A 20,299-nucleotide genomic window follows, 5' to 3' on the forward strand; every position below is an offset into this window, starting at 1 on the left:
AATGGGGGGGGAGGTGACACCCCTAGGGGGTACATGGAACAGTCCGGGGGTTTCTATGTGTGGAATGGGGGGGGTGAGGTGACACCCCTGGGGGTTACATGGAACAGTCCTGGGGTTCCTATGTGTGGAATGGGGTGAGGTGACACCCCTAGGGGGTACATGGAACAGTCCGGGGGTTTCTATGTGTGGAATGGGGGGAGGTGACACCCCTAGGGGGTACATGGAACAGTCCGGGGGTTTCTATGTGTATAATGGGGGGGAGGTGACACCCCTAGGGGGTACATGGAACAGTCCGGGGGTTTCTATGTGTGGAATAGGGGGGAGGTGACACCCCTAGGGGGTACATGGAACAGTCCGGGGGTTTCTATGTGTGGAATGGGGGGAGGTGACACCCCTAGGGGGTACATGGAACAGTCTGGGGGTTCCTATGTGTGGAATGGGGGGGGAGGTGACACCCCTAGGGGGTACATGGAACAGTCCGGGGGTTCCTATGTGTGGAATGGGGGGGGGGGGGTGAGGTGACACCCCTAGGGGGTACATGGAACAGTCCGGGGGTTCCTATGTGTGGAATGGGGTGAGGTGACACCCCTAGGGGGTACATGGAACAGTCCGGGGGTTTCTATGTGTGGAATGGGGGGAGGTGACACCCCTAGGGGGTACATGGAACAGTCCGGGGGTTTCTATGTGTGGAATGGGGGGGGAGGTGACACCCCTAGGGGGTACATGGAACAGTCCGGGGGTTTCTATGTGTGGAATGGGGGGGGAGGTGACACCCCTAGGGGGTACATGGAACAGTCCGGGGGTTTCTATGTGTGGAATGGGGGGGAGGTGACACCCCTAGGGGGTACATGGAATAGTCCGGGGGTTTCTATGTGTGGAATGGGGGGAGGTGACACCCCTAGGGGGTACATGGAACAGTCCGGGGGTTTCTATGTGTATAATGGGGGGGAGGTGACACCCCTAGGGGGTACATGGAACAGTCCGGGGGTTTCTATGTGTGGAATAGGGGGGAGGTGACACCCCTAGGGGGTACATGGAACAGTCCGGGGGTTTCTATGTGTGGAATGGGGGGAGGTGACACCCCTAGGGGGTACATTGAACAGTCTGGGGGTTCCTATGTGTGGAATGGGGGGGGAGGTGACACCCCTAGGGGGTACATGGAACAGTCCGGGGGTTCCTATGTGTGGAATGGGGGGGGGGTGAGGTGACACCCCTAGGGGGTACATGGAACAGTCCGGGGGTTTCTATGTGTGGAATGGGGTGAGGTGACACCCCTAGGGGGTACATGGAACAGTCCGGGGGTTTCTATGTGTGGAATGGGGGGGGAGGTGACACCCCTAGGGGGTACATGGAACAGTCCGGGGGTTCCTATGTGTGGAATGGGGGGGGAGGTGACACCCCTAGGGGGTACATGGAACAGTCCGGGGGTTCCTATGTGTGGAATGGGGGGGGGGTGAGGTGACACCCCTAGGGGGTACATGGAACAGTCCGGGGGTTTCTATGTGTGGAATGGGGTGAGGTGACACCCCTAGGGGGTACATGGAACAGTCCGGGGGTTTCTATGTGTGGAATGGGGGGGGAGGTGACACCCCTAGGGGGTACATGGAACAGTCCGGGGGTTCCTATGTGTAGAATGGGGTGAGGTGACACCCCTAGGGGGTACATGGAACAGTCCGGGGGTTTCTATGTGTGGAATGGGGGGAGGTGACACCCCTAGGGGGTACATGGAACAGTCCGGGGGTTTCTATGTGTGGAATGGGGGGAGGTGACACCCCTAGGGGGTACATGGAACAGTCCGGGGGTTCCTATGTGTGGAATGGGGGGGAGGTGACACCCCTAGGGGGTACATGGAACAGTCCGGGGGTTTCTATGTGTGGAATGGGGGGAGGTGACACCCCTAGGGGGTACATGGAACAGTCCGGGGGTTTCTATGTGTGGAATGGGGGGAGGTGACACCCCTAGGGGGTACATGGAACAGTCCGGGGGTTTCTATGTGTGGAATGGGGGGAGGTGACACCCCTAGGGGGTACATGGAACAGTCCGGGGGTTTCTATGTGTGGAATGGGGGGGAGGTGACACCCCTAGGGGGTACATGGAACAGTCCGGGAGTTTCTATGTGTGGAATGGGGGGAGGTGACACCCCTAGGGGGTACATGGAACAGTCCGGGGGTTTCTATGTGTGGAATGGGGGGAGGTGACACCCCTAGGGGGTACATGGAACAGTCCGGGGGTTTCTATGTGTGGAATGGGGGGAGGTGACACCCCTAGGGGGTACATGGAACAGTCCGGGGGTTTCTATGTGTGGAATGGGGGGGAGGTGACACCCCTAGGGGGTACATGGAACAGTCCGGGAGTTTCTATGTGTGGAATGGGGGGAGGTGACACCCCTAGGGGGTACATGGAACAGTCCGGGGGTTTCTATGTGTGGAATGGGGGGAGGTGACACCCCTAGGGGGTATATGGAACAGTCCGGGGGTTTCTATGTGTGGAATGGGGGGGAGGTGACACCCCTAGGGGGTACATGGAACAGTCCGGGGGTTCCTATGTGTGGAATGGGGTGAGGTGACACCCCTAGGGGGTACATGGAACAGTCCGGGGGTTTCTATGTGTGGAATGGGGGGAGGTGACACCCCTAGGGGGTACATGGAACAGTCCGGGGGTTCCTATGTGTGGAATGGGGGGGGGGGAGGTGACACCCCTAGGGGGTACATGGAACAGTCCGGGGGTTTCTATGTGTGGAATGGGGGGGAGGTGACACCCCTAGGGGGTACATGGAACAGTCCGGGGGTTTCTATGTGTGGAATGGGGGGAGGTGACACCCCTAGGGGGTACATGGAACAGTCCGGGGGTTCCTATGTGTGGAATGGGGGGGAGGTGACACCCCTAGGGGGTACATGGAACAGTCCGGGGGTTTCTATGTGTGGAATGGGGGGAGGTGACACCCCTAGGGGGTACATGGAACAGTCCGGGGGTTCCTATGTGTGGAATGGGGGGGAGGTGACACCCCTAGGGGTTACATGGAACAGTCCGGGGGTTTCTATGTGTGGAATGGGGTGAGGTGACACCCCTAGGGGGTACATGGAACAGTCCGGGGGTTTCTATGTGTGGAATGGGGTGAGGTGACACCCCTAGGGGGTACATGGAACAGTCCGGGGGTTTCTATGTGTGGAATGGGGTGAGGTGACACCCCTAGGGGGTACATGGAACAGTCTGGGGGTTTCTATGTGTGGAATGGGGGGAGGTGACACCCCTAGGGGGTACATGGAACAGTCCGGGGGTTTCTATGTGTGGAATGGGGGGAGGTGACACCCCTAGGGGGTACATGGAACAGTCCGGGGGTTCCTATGTGTGGAATGGGGGGGAGGTGACACCCCTAGGGGGTACATGGAACAGTCTGGGGGTTTCTATGTGTGGAATGGGGGGAGGTGACACCCCTAGGGGGTACATGGAACAGTCCGGGGGTTTCTATGTGTGGAATGGGGGGAGGGGGGATATCTCCTGAGGAAGACGATGGGAAACGCGTAGAGCTCTCATTGGATCTCTCATCACTTTCCTCTGCACCTCCCCCACACACTTCATGGCCACTTACGTGAGGGGGAGGAGCACAGGACACACTGAGCGGACACAGAGACAGCTGAGGATGGAGGGGGCGGGGTTAGGAGAGTGGGCGGGCGGGATAAACAAAGATGGCGGCGGAGCGGTCAGGTGACGCTGCGTCAAGGGCGGGGCGGACTGCGGAGAGAAGCAGGAAAACAAAGATGGCGGAGCGGCGGTGGTGAGCGGAGATGTCGGAGGATCGGGAGGAGCCGGCGGCGGCCACTATGGCCTCATCATCGTCCAATCAGGAGCCGGAGGAGTCCGGGAGAGACACCGAGCATGACTGGCCGCCTAAGAAACGTCTGAGAGCCGATCCTGACCATCCCCCCGGGGGGGCGGTCCGCCTGGAGGAGAGACTCTACTCCGTCCTCTGCTGTACTGTGTGCCTCGACCTACCCAAGGCCTCCGTCTACCAGGTGACCCCGCCCACTACTCCTACCTGACAGCTGACACCTCCCCCTCGTACCTGACTCCTCCTCCCCCTTCTCATACCAGACTCCTCCCCCTCATACCTGACAGCTGACTCCTCCCCCTCATACCTGACAGCTGACTCCTCCCCCTCATACCTGACAGCTGACCCCTCCCCCCTCATACCTGACAGCTGACTCCTCCCCCTCGTACCTGACTCCTCCTCCCCCTTCTCATACCAGACTCCTCCCCCTCATACCTGACAGCTGACCCCTCCCCCCTCATACCTGACAGCTGACTCCTCCCCCTCGTACCTGACTCCTCCTCCCCCTTCTCATACCAGACTCCTCCCCCTCATACCTGACAGCTGACCCCTCCCCCCCTCATACCTGACAGCTGACCCCTCCCCCCTCATACCTGACAGCTGACCCCTCCCCCCTCATACCTGACAGCTGACCCCTCCCCCCCTCATACCTGACTCCTCCCCCTCACACCTGACATCTGACCCCTCCCCCTCCTCTTTCCTGACAGCTGACCCCTCCCCCTCATACCTGACAGCTGACCCCTCCCCCTCTTACCTGACAGCTGACCCCTCCCCCCTCCTCTTATCTGACAGCTGAGCCCTCACCTTCCTCATACCTGACTCCTCCCCCTCTTCATACCTGACCCCTCCCTCTCATACCTGACAACTGACTCCCCCCTCATACCTGAAAGCTGACCCCTCCCTTTTCATTCCGGACTCCTCCCCCTCATACCTGACAGCTGACTCCTCCCCTCATACCTGACAGCTGACTCCTCCCACTCCTCATACCTGACAGCTGACTCCTCCCACTCCTCATACCTGGCAGCTGACTCCTCCCCTCATACCTGACAGCTGACTCCTCCCACTCATACCTGACAGCTGACTCCTCCCACTCATACCTGACAGCTGACTCCTCCCACTCCTCATACCTGACAGCTGACTCCTCCCACTCCTCATACCTGACAGCTGACTCCTCCCACTTCTCATACCTGACAGCTGACTCCTCCCACTCATACCTGACAGCTGACTCCTCCCACTCATACCTGACAGCTGACTCCTCCCACTCCTCTTACCTGACAGCTGACTCCTCCCACTCCTCTTACCTGACAGCTGACTCCTCCCCCTCCTCTTACCTGACAGCTGACTCCTCCCCCTCTTCATACCTGACCCCCTCCTCCTCCACATACCTGGCAGCTGACTCCTCCCCCTCCTCATACCTTAAAGCTGATCCCTTCCCTCCTCATACCTGACCCCTCCCCCTCATACCTGACCCCTCCTCCACATCCCTGACAGCTGACCCCTCCCCCCTCATATCTGACAGCTGACCCCTCCCCCTCCTCATACCTGACAGCTTACCCCTCCCCCCTCATACCTGACCCCTCCCTCTACTCATACCTGACAGCTGTCCCCTCCCTCTCATACCTGACAGCTGACCCTTCCCCCTCATACCTGATGGCTGACCCCTCCCCCCATAATTCCTGACTCCTCCCCCTCATTCCTGACAGCTGACCCCTCCTCCTCATACCTGACTGCTGACCCCTCCTCCTTATACCTGATACCTGACCCCTAACCCTCATACCTGACAGCTGAGCCCTCCCCCTCATACCTGACAGCTGAGCCCTCCCCCTCATACCTGACAGCTGAGCCCTCCCCCCTCATACCTGACCCCTCCCCCTCATACCTGACAGCTGAGCCCTCCCCCTCATACCTGACAGCTGAGCCCTCCCCCCTCATAGCTGACCCCTCCCCCCTCATACCTGACCCCTCCCCCTCATACCTAACAGCAGACCCCTCCCCCTTATACCTAGTCCCTCCCTCTTATACCTGACAGCTGACCCCCCCCCGACAGCTGACCCCTCCTCCTCCACATACCTGACAGCTGACCCTTCCCCTTCATACCTGAAAGCTGACCCCTCCCCTCCTCATACCTGACCCCTCCCCTTCATTACCTGAAAGTTGACCCCTCCTCCTCATACCTGACCCCTCCCCCTCATACCTGACAGCTGAGCCCTCCCCCTCCTCATACCTGACCCCTCCTCCTCCACATACCTGACAGCTGACCCCTCCCCTTCATACCTGAAAGCTGACCCCTCCCCTCCTCATACCTGACCCCTCCCCTTCATTACCTGAAAGTTGACCCCTCCTCCTCATACCTGACCCCTCCCCCTCATACCTGACAGCTGAGCCCTCCCCCTCCTCATACCTGACCCCTCCCCTCCTCATACCTGACCCCTCCCCCTCATTCCTGGCAGCTGACCCCTCCTCCTCCTCATTCCTGACAGCTGAGCCCTCCTCCTCCTCATACCTGACAGCTGCCCCTCCCCCTTACACCCGATCCCTTCCCCTCATAGCTCACAGCTGCCCCTTCCCACCCCCACATACACCTGACTCCTCCCTTCCTCACCCCTATGTACAGCTGACTCCTCCCTTCCTCACCCCTACAGACACCTAACTCCTCCCCTCCTCATCCCTATGTACACCTGACTCCTCCCCTTCTCCCCCCTACAGACACCTGACTCCTCCCCTCCTCACCCCTACAGACACCTGACTCCTCCCCTCCTCACCCCTACAGACACCTGACTCCTCCCCTCCTCACCCCTACAGACACCTGACTCCTCCCCTCCTCACCCCTACAGACACCTGACTCCTCCCCTCCTCATCCCTACAGACACCTTACTCCTCCGTTCCCCACCCCTACGTACACCTGACTCCTCCCCTCCTCATCCCTATGTACACCTGACTCCTCCCCTTCTCCCCCCTACAGACACCTGACTCCTCCCCTCCTCACCCCTACGTACACCTGACTCCTCCCCTCCTCACCCCTACAGACACCTGACTCCTCCGTTCCCCACCCCTACGTACACCTGACTCCTCCCCTCCTCACCCCTACGTACACCTGACTCCTCCGTTCCCCACCCCTACGTACACCTGACTCCTCCCCTTTTCACCCCTAGGTGCTCCAGACCCCTCCTCTACCCACGCCTATGTGCACCTGGCTCCTCCCATCCAACCCCTAACATACACTTTACCCTTCCCCCCCAGATATACACCTGACTCCTCTCCTCCCCAACCCCTACATATACCTTAACCCTCCCCCCTGACCCCTATATACACCTTATCCCTCCGACATCTGACTTCTCCCCTCCATACACATGATCCATCCCCCGACATACAACTGTCACCTTCATACACCTGACACCGCTCTCCCTGATCCCTCCTCTCTGACCCCTACATACACCCCACCCCTCCCCTCTCCTCTTATCACCCCTCCTAACTACTACATACATCTGACCCCTCCCTTGCTCACTTGGTTGGGGTAAGGACCCCCCTGAGGTGTTGAGATTAGAGAGGTGTCGGGGTGTCCGAGGTCCAGGTTGGGGTAAGGACCCCCCTGAGGTGTTGAGATTAGAGAGGTGTCGGGGTGTCCGAGGTCCAGGTTGGGGTAAGGACCCCCCTGAGGTGGTGTGGTGAGAGAGGTGTCGGGGTGTGTGAGGTCCGGGTTGGGGTAATGACCCCCCTGAGGTTGTGGGATCAGAGAGGTGTCGGGGTGTGAGAGGTCCGGGTTGGGGTAATGACCCCCCTGAGGTGGTGAGATCAGAGAGGTGTCGGGGTGTGAGAGGTCCGGGTTGGGGTAATGACCCCCCTGAGGTTGTGGGATCAGAGAGGTGTCGGGGTGTGAGAGGTCCGGGTTGGGGTAATGACCCCCCTGGGGTGGTGTGATCAGAGAGGTGTCGGGGTGTGTGAGGTCCGGGTTGGGGTAATGACCCCCCTGAGGTTGTGGGATCAGAGAGGTGTCGGGGTGTGAGAGGTCCGGGTTGGGGTAATGACCCCCCTGAGGTGGTGAGATCAGAGAGGTGTCGGGGTGTGAGAGGTCCGGGTTGGGGTAATGACCCCCCTGGGGTGGTGTGATCAGAGAGGTGTTGGGGTGTGTGAGGTCCGGGTTGGGGTAATGACCCCCCTGAGGTTGTGGGATCAGAGAGGTGTCGGGGTGTGAGAGGTCCGGGTTGGGGTAATGACCCCCCTGAGGTGGTGAGATCAGAGAGGTGTCGGGGTGTGAGAGGTCCGGGTTGGGGTAATGACCCCCCTGAGGTTGTGGGATCAGAGAGGTGTCGGGGTGTGAGAGGTCCGGGTTGGGGTAATGACCCCCCTGAGGTGGTGAGATCAGAGAGGTGTCGGGGTGTGAGAGGTCCGGGTTGGGGTAATGACCCCCCTGAGGTTGTGGGATCAGAGAGGTGTCGGGGTGTGAGAGGTCCGGGTTGGGGTAATGACCCCCCTGAGGTGGTGAGATCAGAGAGGTGTCGGGGTGTGAGAGGTCCGGGTTGGGGTAATGACCCCCCTGGGGTGGTGTGATCAGAGAGGTGTCGGGGTGTGTGAGGTCCGGGTTGGGGTAATGACCCCCCTGAGGTTGTGGGATCAGAGAGGTGTCGGGGTGTGAGAGGTCCGGGTTGGGGTAATGACCCCCCTGGGGTGGTGTGATCAGAGAGGTGTCGGGGTGTGTGAGGTCCGGGTTGGGGTAATGACCCCCCTGAGGTGGTGAGATCAGAGAGGTGTCGGGGTGTGAGAGGTCCGGGTTGGGGTAATGACCCCCCTGAGGTGGTGAGATCAGAGAGGTGTCGGGGTGTGAGAGGTCCGGGTTGGGGTAATGACCCCCCTGGGGTGGTGTGATCAGAGAGATGTCGGGGTGTGTGAGGTCCGGGTTGGGGTAATGACCGTTAACTGCAGCTAACGGTAAATATAGACCCTCACCAAGCCGGGAGTCAGCTTGCTACCGTTGTGGGAATACAGACCATGATAACAAAGTCTGCCGGTTTAAGGATCAGCTCTGTCATAATTGTGGTAAGGCAGGCCATCTGAAACGAGTCTGCCGTAGTAAGAAGGTGCAAAATAAACAACCTCTGAACCCCAGGACAAAGGCATATATGGTGGGAAGATATACATCGTCATCGGAATCAGAGGATGAGGAAGTGCTCCACAGATTGGACATACATCATATGCATTCAGCACCCTCAGCAATGACTGTAGAGGTAACCGTGGAAGGAAAGAAACTCAAGATGGATGTAGACACAGGAGCAGCAGTTTCAGTTATCACCCAGAAACAATGGAGAAAACTTCTGATCCGAACAACTGTCCGTCCAACACCAATCAAACTGCAGACATACTCAAAGCAGATACTCCACCCACTGGGGTACGTGAAAGTACAGGTATCCTACAAGGGTCAGACAAAGAGAATGCCATTATATATCCTAGAACAGGGGTACTCAAATGTAAACTTGAAAGGTCCACTTACCAATTTTCCATTCAGTCCGAGGTCCGGAAAACTGACCGTCAAATTCCAAATACAGAACGCCAACAACAAAAGGCATTCCCCCAAAACTTTTGAACTATACACAAAAAAATGACCTAACAAATACACAACCAATATGTGAAATATGATGTTTGATCCATAGATAGAGAGAGACTGCAAACAAAATTTTGTGTCTTTTAGCTATTCTTCCCGTCAGCCTGATTTATAATTTCAGCCATTGTGGCGGCAATGATGGAAAACAAATATATATGTGCATGTAAAATAAATCTATAATTTTAACTATACAGAACTACAGAAATGTTTTTGAAAAGATTAATGTATTTCACCTGCATATCCACTGAAAATATACAGCAAAAAATAGTTTGTACTACTGTAAACCATAAAAATGAAGTCTCACTGCATTTTTAAAGAATTATTTTCATTATATTATATGAAAATAATTCTTTAAAAATGCAGTGAGACTTCATTTTTATGGTTTACAGTAGTACAAACTATTTTTTGCTGTATATTTTCAGTGGATATGCAGGTGAAATACATTATTCTTTTTAAAAACATTTCTGTAGTTCTGTATAGATAAAATTATAGATTTATTTTACATTCAAGCATTCCCGCACTTACTTGTCTTCCTAGTTGCTGTAGTGTAGAGAAAAGAAACCCCCTTCCTCTAAGGTGGCATGATCGGTGGTCGGTCGGGGATGCAGGGATGGTCAGGATGTGAGTTTGGAGTGACCCTCTTCGATGTGGTAGGTCCCGGTCTTTCTGCTTGGCAAGGAGATGAGCTCTCAGACGCCCATGCACCTAGCCACCGAGCAGATGTCTCTTCACCACCTGCCGCCGAAGCCCGGCTTCCCTCAGCTCAGTGTCCACAGACTACAACTCCCGGAATGCAGCGCGGCGGGGGTGCTTAGGCGCGAGGAGGAATAAGTTCCTCCTCCGCTGTGAATGCTGGGCGACGGGCAGGGCGGCGGTTGGGTGAAAAGGAATAGGCAGCAGCTTCAGCACAGACAGACCGCCGCGGTCCAGAGCTAAGCGCGCCTGGGTCCGGACGCGGCCCGGAGTCCGCCTATTGAGGACCCGGGTCCTAGAACATGGGGGACCCCCTCTCTTTGGGAGAGACTGGATTGCTCACTTTGGCATGCCAGACATCGCCATAAACCCCTGCAACACCATGACCATCCCATCAGGGGATGAAGAGGGATGGGTGAAGTCCCTGAAACAGCGATTTTCCACAAGTCTTTGATAACCATTTGGGAAAAATAAAGCATGACTGTGTGAGACTCAGGCTGAAACCCAAAGCCCAGCCTAGGTTCTTCAAAGCTCGGACGGTACCTTTCGCACTCCGAGCAGGTGTGGAAGCTGAACTAAGCCGGCTGGAGGAACAAGGTGTCATCTCAAAGGTAGAGCACAGCGAGTGGGCATCACCAGTTGTACCAGTAAAGAAAGCAAATGGGGACTTACGCATTTGTGGCGATTTCCGCAAGGCACTAAATTCTCAACTGGAGATAGACCAGTATCCCCTACCCAGAGTAGATGACATTTTTGCCTCTCTTGCAGGAGGTCAAAAGTTCACCAAGCTTGATCTCAGGCAAGCTTATTTACAGTTTGAGGTCCACCCTTCGTCCCGCAAGTTTCTAACAATCAACACTCACAAGGGACTGTATGAATACAATCGGATGGTGTTTGGGGTAGCCTCCGCGCCGCCATTTGGCAACGCAAAATGGATGAGATTTTGGTGGACATTCCTTTCACACAGTGCCTGTTAGATGACATGCTCATCACGGGCCTGACGGACCAGGAACACAAGCGTAACGTGGAGCTTGTGTTGGTGAGACTCCAAGAGCAGGGTCTAAAAGTGACCTTAGCGAAATGCCAATTCATGGTACCTAAATTGGAGTTTTGTGGCCACCTTGTGGATGCAGAGGGTATACACACCACGGAAGCCAAAGTTGATGCTTTAGTAAAAGCTCCAGCCCCAACCAACGTCCAACACCTGCGATCATACCTGGGCTTGCTGAACTATTACCACAAATTCCTGCCAGATCTAGCACACACTTTGTTTCCATTAAACAAGCATTTGGAGAAACACTCCAGATGGAACTGGTCGGCTGCATGCCAACGTGCTTTTGAAGTTTCTAAGCGAAAGCTTTTGGCGTCACGCATGCTCGTGCACTATGACCTCCAAAGGCCTCTCACCTTGGCTTGTGATGCCTCACCCTATGGTCTAGGGGCTGTACTATCTCATGTTTTACCAGATGGGTCAGAGAAACCTGTGGCATTCGCCTCCAGGTCCATGACAAAAGCAGAAAGCAATTACTCTCACATTGACAAAGAGGCTATAGCGCTCATTTGGGCAATTAAGAAGTTTCATCTTTACCTGTATGGTAGGGAATTCACCATACTGACTGATCATAAACCGCTCCTTCAGATCTTTAGCCCTGACAAAGGCATCTCCCAGACGACTGCAGCCCGTCTTCAACGCTATGCCCTATTCTTGGGAGCATATAGCTACAAAATCCAGTATCGCAGCCATGATGCCAATGCTAATGCAGACGCCATGTCCTGTCTGACAAGGACATTAACAGACTCTTCTCCACAGACAACGGTGCACAATTCACAGGCCAGGAGTTTCAGAGTTTCCTGACTGCCCACAACATCAAACACAAGTTGACCGCACCTTACCACCCGGCTACAAATGGTCAAGCAGAAAGGTTTGTACAGACCTTCAAACGCTATTTCAAAGCTACTGTGACTACAAGTAAACAACAGTCCCTGTCACCCCAGCAGCTGGACTCCTTCCTTTCTGCTTACAGAACCACACCACATGCAACTACTGGGAAAACTCCAGCTGAACTTCTTTTGGGTCGGCAGCCATGGACTGTTTTGGATATGCTCCGCCCTCAAACGGTCCAGGAACATGTACGGCAGTCCCAAGACAAGAGGGTCGAATACGACAAGATTCCCCGGTTTACAGCCCAGCAAAAGGTATGGGCTCGATCTTATGGCGCTTCCAACACTCGTTGGCTTCATGCTATAGTCGCAGAGACTTTGGGACCCAAAATGTATAGGATCTGCCTGGAAGATGGTTCCATTTGCAGACGGCATGCGGACCAATTGTATCCTCGTTCCCAGCTGCCCGAATCCCTGACATCGGCTGCACCTCCATTGTCTCAAGGATCTGCTCCTACCGGATCAGGAGGCATTGAGACTGATGCTTGGGGGGCCTCTGACCTTTTGAACTCAGCCCCAACAGAGCCCCCCAGCCCTGGTCCGGAGGTCTGTTCACCCTCTGAGCTAGGGAATCCCCTCTTGGCCCCACCGGTGTCCATTCCGGCCAGCCCTGAATCGCTGGGTGCCCGTCCTCAACGACGCTGACGCCCTCCTAACCGGTTTCAGCTGCAAGACTGGTTACGAGACTTTCGACGGGCCCACCGAAAGTGATCCGCTGCCATGTTCTCCCCGTAGCGTCCCTGGAAGTTGTTCTCTCATCCGGACGCGGAAGAAGCCATGTAAATCTCCTGAGTTGGAGGACTGCATGGGACAATTATCAGTTCCTGTTTTATGCCTGTTCTCGTTTTGTTGTGTGTTTTTTTTTGTTTTGTTTTGTTTTTTAGGGATGGATGGAAGGTGTTATACCTGAAGGGTTTCAATTGTACTGTCACTTTAAGGCTGGCTCCACCCAGGAGTGATGACAAGGGTCAAGGGGCAGAGTGGCCATCTTAGAGACATGTAAGAGATGTATTGATATGCAGAGCTGTCCTGTAATGCATGTTGGAGTGTATAGAAAGTCCTGAATAAACAACCGTTGTTCCAGATCAGAGTCCTGTGTCTCTCACAACACGGAGAATATAACAAGTGCCACATATTAGTGCTGCCTATCAGTGCCCACAAGCGCAGCTTCAGTGCCACCTATTAGTGCTGCCATTCAGTGCCCACCAGTGCTGCCATTCAGTGCCCACAAGCGCAGCTTCAGTGCCAACTATTAGTGCTGCCTATCAGTGCCCACCAGTACTGCCATTCAGTGCCCACCAGTGCTGCATTCAGTGCCCACCAGTACTGCCATTCAGTGCCCATAAGAGCAGCTTCAGTGCCAATTATTAGTGCTGCCATTCAGTGCCCACCAGTGCTGCCATTCAGTGCCCACAAGCGCAGCTTCAGTGCCACCTATTAGTGCTGCCATTCAGTGCCCACCAGTGCTGCCATTCAGTGCCCACAAGCGCAGCTTCAGTGCCACCTATTAGTGCTGCCTATCAGTGCCCACCAGTGCTGCCATTCAGTGCCCACAAGCGCAGCTTCAATGCCACCTATTAGTGCTGCCATTCAGTTCCTACCAGTGCTGCCATTCAGTGCCCACCAGTGCTGCCATTCAGTGCCCACAAGCGCAGCTTCAGTTCCACTTATTAGTGCTGCCATTCAGTGCCCACAAGCGCAGCTTCAGTTCCACTTAGTGCTGCCAGTCAGTGCCCTCCAGTGCTGCCAGTCAGTGCCCACCAGTGATGCCAGTCATTGCCATCAATGCTGCCAATCAGTGCCCACCAGTGCTGCATATCAGTGCCGCTCCATCAGTGCACATCAGTGAAGGAGAAAAATGAGCGGTTTGCAAATTATTTGAACAAACTATGAAAATTTTTTTCAACATTTTTTTGTTCTTTTCCATAAATTTAATAAAAAAATACCCCTCCCCCTCCAGTGGTGATTAAATGTCACCACAACAAAGCTTTATTTGTGGGAAAAAAATTATATAAATATGGATACAGCGTTTTGCATGACCGTGCAATTGTCAGTCAAAGTATGATGGTGCTGAAATCTGGCCTGAGTGGAGGTCACATGTTTCCTGTGGCGGGCGGAGCTCTCTCCATAATGTGATAAGCTGGAGAGGGAAATGGAATGTTTATACCAGTGACCCCGGGTACAGGCGGGCCGAATGTTGGGAGACAACGGCCGGTCCAAAGAAAGAAATAACAGACATTCGGCCGGTATGTATGACGGCCTGTCCAAGAGAAGCTGTTGGATCGAAGCTGGGCGTTTGGCCGGCATCTGTGGGGCGTGCATGCTGGAAATCCAGAGGCCCACCAGCTCCCGCTCAGCCAATGGCAGAGAGCACTGGTCAGAGTGTTCTGGTGGGGGGTGGGCACCCCCCCTATCAGAACACAAGAGCTCTGCGGGGGAGATCACTGCACTAACCTCACATGCTGGGCCTCACATTGGGCACCAACAAAAAAAAAAGGCTCAGGTGTTCAGTAGGGTTGAGGTCAGGGCTCTGTGTAGGATATTCGAGTTCCTCCACACCAAACTGGTCACACCATGTCTTTATGGAGCTGACTTTGTTCAAAGGGGACAGTCATAATGGAACAGAAAAGGGTCTTCAGCAAACTGAACTCCATTATTTGGAGGGGTATCTGCATCCTTTGGACCATATAGTGTGTCTGTTAGGAGTGAGATGATCTATTACCATATTTGGTAGGGTTTTTATATCAAGAACCTTCAGGAACAGGACCGATGGGTGTCCCAACTTATCCCAAAGGTGTTCAGTAGGGGTGAGATCAGGGCTCTGTGCAGGACACTCGAGTTCCTCCACACTAAACTGGTCACACCATGTCTTTATGGAGTTGGTTTCTTTGTGCACGGGGGAGGGGGGGGGGATCAGTCATGATGGAACAGAAAAGGGTCTTCACCAAACCGAACTTCCATCATTCGAAAAGGGTTTGTGCATTCTTTGGGCCATATAGTGTACCTGTTAGGAGTGAGATGACCCTATTACCATTATTGGTAAGGTTTTTAATCAAGAACCTCCAAGGACAGGACCCATTGGTGTTCCAACTCATTCCAAAGGTGTTCAGTAGGGTTGAGGTCAGGGCTCTGTGTAGGACATTCGAGTTCCTCCACACCAAACTGGTCACACCATGTCTATATGGAGCTGACTTTGTTCAAAGGGGACAGTCATAATGGAACAGAAAATGGTCTTCAGCAAACTGAACTCCATCATTCGGAGGGGTGTCTGCATCCTTTGGACCATATAGTGTGTCTGTTAGGAGTGAGATGACACCATTACCATTTTTGGTAGGGTTTTTAAGTCAAGAACCTTCAGGAACAGGACTGATGGGTGTTCCAACTCATCCCAAAGGTGTTCAGTAAGGATGAGGTCAGGGCTCTGTGCAGGACACTCAAGTTCCTCCACACCAAACTGGTCACACCATGTCTTTATGGAGTTGGTTTCTTTGTGCCTGGGGTTGGGGGGGCACAGCCATGCTGGAACAGAAAAGGGTCTTCACCAAACCGAACTTCCATCATTCGCAAAGGGTTTGTGCATTCTTTGGGCCATATAGTGTACCTGTTAGGAGTGAGATGACCCTATTAACCATTATTGGTAAGGTTTTTAATCAAGAACCTCCAAGGACAGGACCCATTGGTGTTCCAACTCATTCCAAAGGTGATCAGTAGGGTTGAGGTCAGGGCTCTGTGCAGGACACTCCAGTTCCTCCACACCAAACTGGTCACACCATGTCTTTATGGATCTGGCCCACACTGGACACACCATGTCTTTATGGATCTGGCCCACACTGGACACACCATGTCTTTATGGATCTGGCCCACACTGGACACACCATGTCTTTATGGATCTGGCCCACACTGGACACACCATGTCTTTATGGATCTGGCCCACACTGGACACGCCATGTCTTTATGGAGCTGGCTCTACTCTTCTGAAAATGCTCACCACAATTTATGCCCTTTAGCAAGGTCATGTATTGATGTTGGAGGAGAATACCTGGTTTGTGTGACACACGTTGGGCACCAAGAGGAAGACCTGGCTTACCATCGATGTTCCAATTTATCCCAAAGGTGCTCAGTAGGGATGAGGTCAGGAGTCTGTACAGGACACTCAAGTTCCTCCCCTCCAAACTGGTCACTCCATGTCTTTTATGGAGCTGGCTTTGTACATGGGGGGGGGGGGGGGCACAGCCATGCTGGAACAGAACCAAACTGCATCATTCAGGAGGGTGTCTGCATCCTTTGGGCTATATAGTGTATCCGTTATTGAGATGACCCTATTGCCATTATTGGTAGTGTTTTTTAATTAAGAACCTCCAAGGGCAGGACTGGTGCTGGATGAGAAGATCTGGCTCAACATTGGTGTTCCAACTCATCCCAAAGGTGTTCAGTAGGGTTGAGGTCAGGGCTCTGTGTAGGACATTCGAGTTCCTCCACACCAAACTGGTCACACCATGTCTTTATGGAGCTGGCTTTGTTCAAAGGGGACAGTCATGATGGAACAGAAAAGGGTTTTCACCAAACTGTTACCCCAAGGTTGGAAGAGCTCAATTGTCTACATTGTCTTTGAATGTTGGAGAATGATTAAGAGTAACCTTTGCCGGGAACACCCAAACTTCATCATTTGGGGGGGGGGGTCACATAGTTTTGGGCATATAGGTTATAAATAGTTATTTGTATTTATAACTGTAAAGGAGTTCGCTAATCCAGGGATTCATTCAGAAGGGAATATTTTATGCCTTTTCCTCTTTTATTCCTCTAGATCCCTCAGAACTTCCAAAGAAATAGATTTCCTTAGGCTGGCCATACACTATACAATTTTCTTGTTCAACTTTCCTTTAGATTTACCAAAACCATGTAATATAAGGTCAAGCCCTAATACTTTCAATTTGTATGCAATCAGGCAGGCCCTTGCACTACATAGTTTAAGGTAAATCTAAAGAAAATTGAATAAGAAAATTGTATAGTGTATGGCCAGCCTTAGTTTTCATCCTCATGTAGACCCCCCTCCCCCGATGTCTGTATATCTAATTCCGCTCTCCCCTCTGCAGTGCACCAATGGACACCTGATGTGTGCCGGCTGTTTCATCCACCTCCTGGCGGACGCCCGGCTGAAGGAGGAGCAGGCCACCTGCCCCAACTGCCGCTGCGAGATCAGCAAGAGCCTGTGCTGCCGGAACCTTGCGGTGGAGAAGGCAGTGAGCGAGCTGCCCTCGGAATGTGGATTCTGTATGAAGGCTTTCCCTCGTTCTCTACTGGAGCGGCACAAGAAGGAGGAGTGCCAAGACAGGTGTGACATTCCTCATGCCAGCCTTATGTGTCATGTATCTTTTCTTCTGGAAATTCCTTCTGAAAACCACTCTAGGCACAGCTGTCCATCCAGTGTTTTAGTTGTAGCCCTTTTCCCATGCCGTGCGCGGGCCTCTCCCAGCAGAATCTTTACATTCACCCTTCGGGGACCAGAGATCAATGATGCCTGGGTGCCCTTTCACTAACTTACACGCCAAACCAATTTATTATTAAAGGCTTTTATTTATCACAACACTTACCCAAACCCGGACCTCGTACACCTCGACACCTCTCTGATCCCACAACCTCAGGGGGGTCCTTACCCCAACCCAGACCTCGTACACCTCGACTCCTCTCTGATCCCACCACCTCGGGGGGTCCTTACCCCAACCCGGACCTCGTACACCTCGACTCCTCTCTGATCACACCACCTCAGGGGGGTCCTTACCCCAACCCGGACCTCGTACACCTCGACTCCTCTCTGATCCCACAACCTCAGGGGGGTCCTTATCCCAACCCGGACCTCGTACACCTCGACTCCTCTCTGATACCACAACCTCAGGGGGTCCTTACCCTAACCCGGTGTAACGTTAAAAAACCATACCCCTTGAAGAAACCATACCCTCGTCATTTCCTGTCTGAAACAGCTGAGCAGCGCAGCAGTGCGCATGCTCAGAGCCCCGGATACGTGATTGAACATGAAAGAATTTGACAAGTGCGTATGCTCGGTGGGCATGAAATTATCACGGCACTGTGTGTAATGTTATACTTGCGGCGGGTACATTAAAACACTTCGGCAGCAACATCAATCATCTCCTCTGCTATCGCTGTAACTTCCCTCATCTCCGGTAATAAATATAACAGCGGCGGCGGGTGTATGAGATGTAAATGTGACGGCGATCGCGGCTCCGTGATCCGCTTTTATATTTATTACCGGAGATGAGGGAAGTGAGAGGGGAAGGAGCGGAGATGATTTATGTTGCAGAGGAGCTGTTTTAATGTAAGCGCCGCAAGTTTAACTACCGTGAGAAATCCATACCCTCCGTAGGTGCACCGGAAGTGACGAGGGTATGGTTTTCTCACGGGTATGATTTTTTCACGGAACACCGGATCTCGTACAACTCGACCCCTCTCTGATCACACCAACGCAGGGGGTCCTTACCCCAACCCGGACCTCGTACACCCCGACTCCTCTCTGATCTCACCACCTCAGGGGGGTCCTTACCCCAACCCGGATCTCGTACAACTCGACCCCTCTCTGATCACACCAACGCAGGGGGTCCTTACCCCAACCCGGACCTCGTACACCCCGACTCCTCTCTGATCTCACCACCTCAGGGGGGTCCTTACCCCCAACCCGGATCTCGTACAACTCGACCCCTCTCTGATCACACCAACGCAGGGGGTCCTTACCCCAACCCGGACCTCGTACACCCCGACAACTCTCTGATCCCACCACATCAGGGGGGTCCTAAACCCAACCCGGATCTCTTACAACTCGACACCTCTCTGATCACACCACCTCAGTGGTGTAATTACCCCAACCCAGACCTCGTACACCCCGACACCTCTCTGATCACACCACCTCAGGGGGGTAATTACCCCAACCCAGACCTCGTACACCCCGACACCTTTCTGATCACACCACCTCAGGGGGGTCCTTACCCCAACCCGGACCTCGTACACCCTGACACCTCTCTGATCACACTACCTCAGGGGGGTCATTACCCCAACCCGGACCTCCTTCCCCCCCTGGCACATCTCTGATCACACCACCTCAGGGGGGTCATTACCCCAACCCGGATCTTGTACAACTAGACACCTCTCTACATACACCACCTCGGAGGTCCTTATCCCAACCCAGACCTCGTACACCCCGATACCTCTCTGATCACACCACCCCATGGGGGTCCTTACCCTGACACCTCTCTGATCATACCACCTCAGGGGGCCATTACCCCAACCTAGACCTGGTACACCCCGACTCCTCTCTGATCTCACCACCTCAGGGCGGTCATTACCCCAACCCGGATCTCGTACACCTCAAATCCTCTCTGATCACACCTCATATTTGGCAAACTGCACCAAAAACGCACTTCCCCATTGAAAACGCATAAAAAATGCACCCGTGTTGCATTTTTGATGCATTATTTTGAGTCATATGACCTATGAAAAACACACCATAAGCAAGGTAAAATCTCTGCAAAATCACAGGCGTTTGTGGTGAAATCTGTTTTTTTTTTTTTCTTTCGTTGCACCACTGAAATCCCTATTTTCGGCAGCCGAAATTTCGGTACATTACTAATTTCTCGTCAATTGAGGGACACAGGAGTTTAGATTTCGTCGGGTTATACTTGAAGGTTGGGACACTGGCAAACAAACAAATATCATCCAGCCCACAGTATGTGGCCACCTTTACCCAGCATGCTCCAGTTTTTTGTTAATGTCCTAGGAGGATGGACCTCTTTTCCTTGGATTTCTCTTCCATCAATTCCAGTCAGGATTCAATTCTATATTGCTGGTCTAGCTTTGGAGTGGCGTACCCAGACCCTGCTGGGGCTAGCCTGTGGTGCGGCCTTCTGGCGGGCGCTAGGCTTTGCATTGTATCACCTTCCAGACCCAAATCTACTGGTTCAAGGAAAAGTACGACCAAAGCTTTTTCTGGCTGTGCTTCTCTGGATCACAGGAGTGAAGTTCATTCTGTACTCCTGTGACCCGTTTTCAGCTGACAGTTGGCTAAAGTCCACTGGCAGTTGACGTCACTCAGCCAGTCTAGGCTCTGGAAGGATCCTGACTTTAACTGCTTTCCGCCCGTCGTATAGTAAAATGAGGGATGGAAAGAAGAACCTTGTTCTGGGAGGATGTCATGATATGGATCAGACAGATCCGTGTCATGTTAGACCAGATCA

General features: G+C 53.7%; 1 protein-coding gene across 1 annotated transcript in view; it reads left to right on the forward strand.

The window, feature by feature from the left end:
- The first annotated feature begins 3,701 nt into the window (after window positions 1–3,701).
- ZFTRAF1 (zinc finger TRAF-type containing 1) overlaps window positions 3,702–20,299 on the forward strand; it is a 35,252-nt gene continuing 18,654 nt past the window's right edge. Inside the window, exons 1-2 of the mRNA XM_082258629.1 lie at window positions 3,702–4,013; window positions 17,153–17,391. Coding sequence (XP_082114755.1) covers window positions 3,786–4,013; window positions 17,153–17,391 — 467 coding nt within the window. The 5' untranslated portion in view covers window positions 3,702–3,785. The remainder of the gene's footprint in view (window positions 4,014–17,152; window positions 17,392–20,299) is intronic.

This window comes from Pelophylax lessonae, assembly GCF_965119305.1.
Source record: "Pelophylax lessonae genome assembly, chromosome: 5".
Classification (NCBI taxonomy): domain Eukaryota; kingdom Metazoa; phylum Chordata; class Amphibia; order Anura; family Ranidae; genus Pelophylax; species Pelophylax lessonae.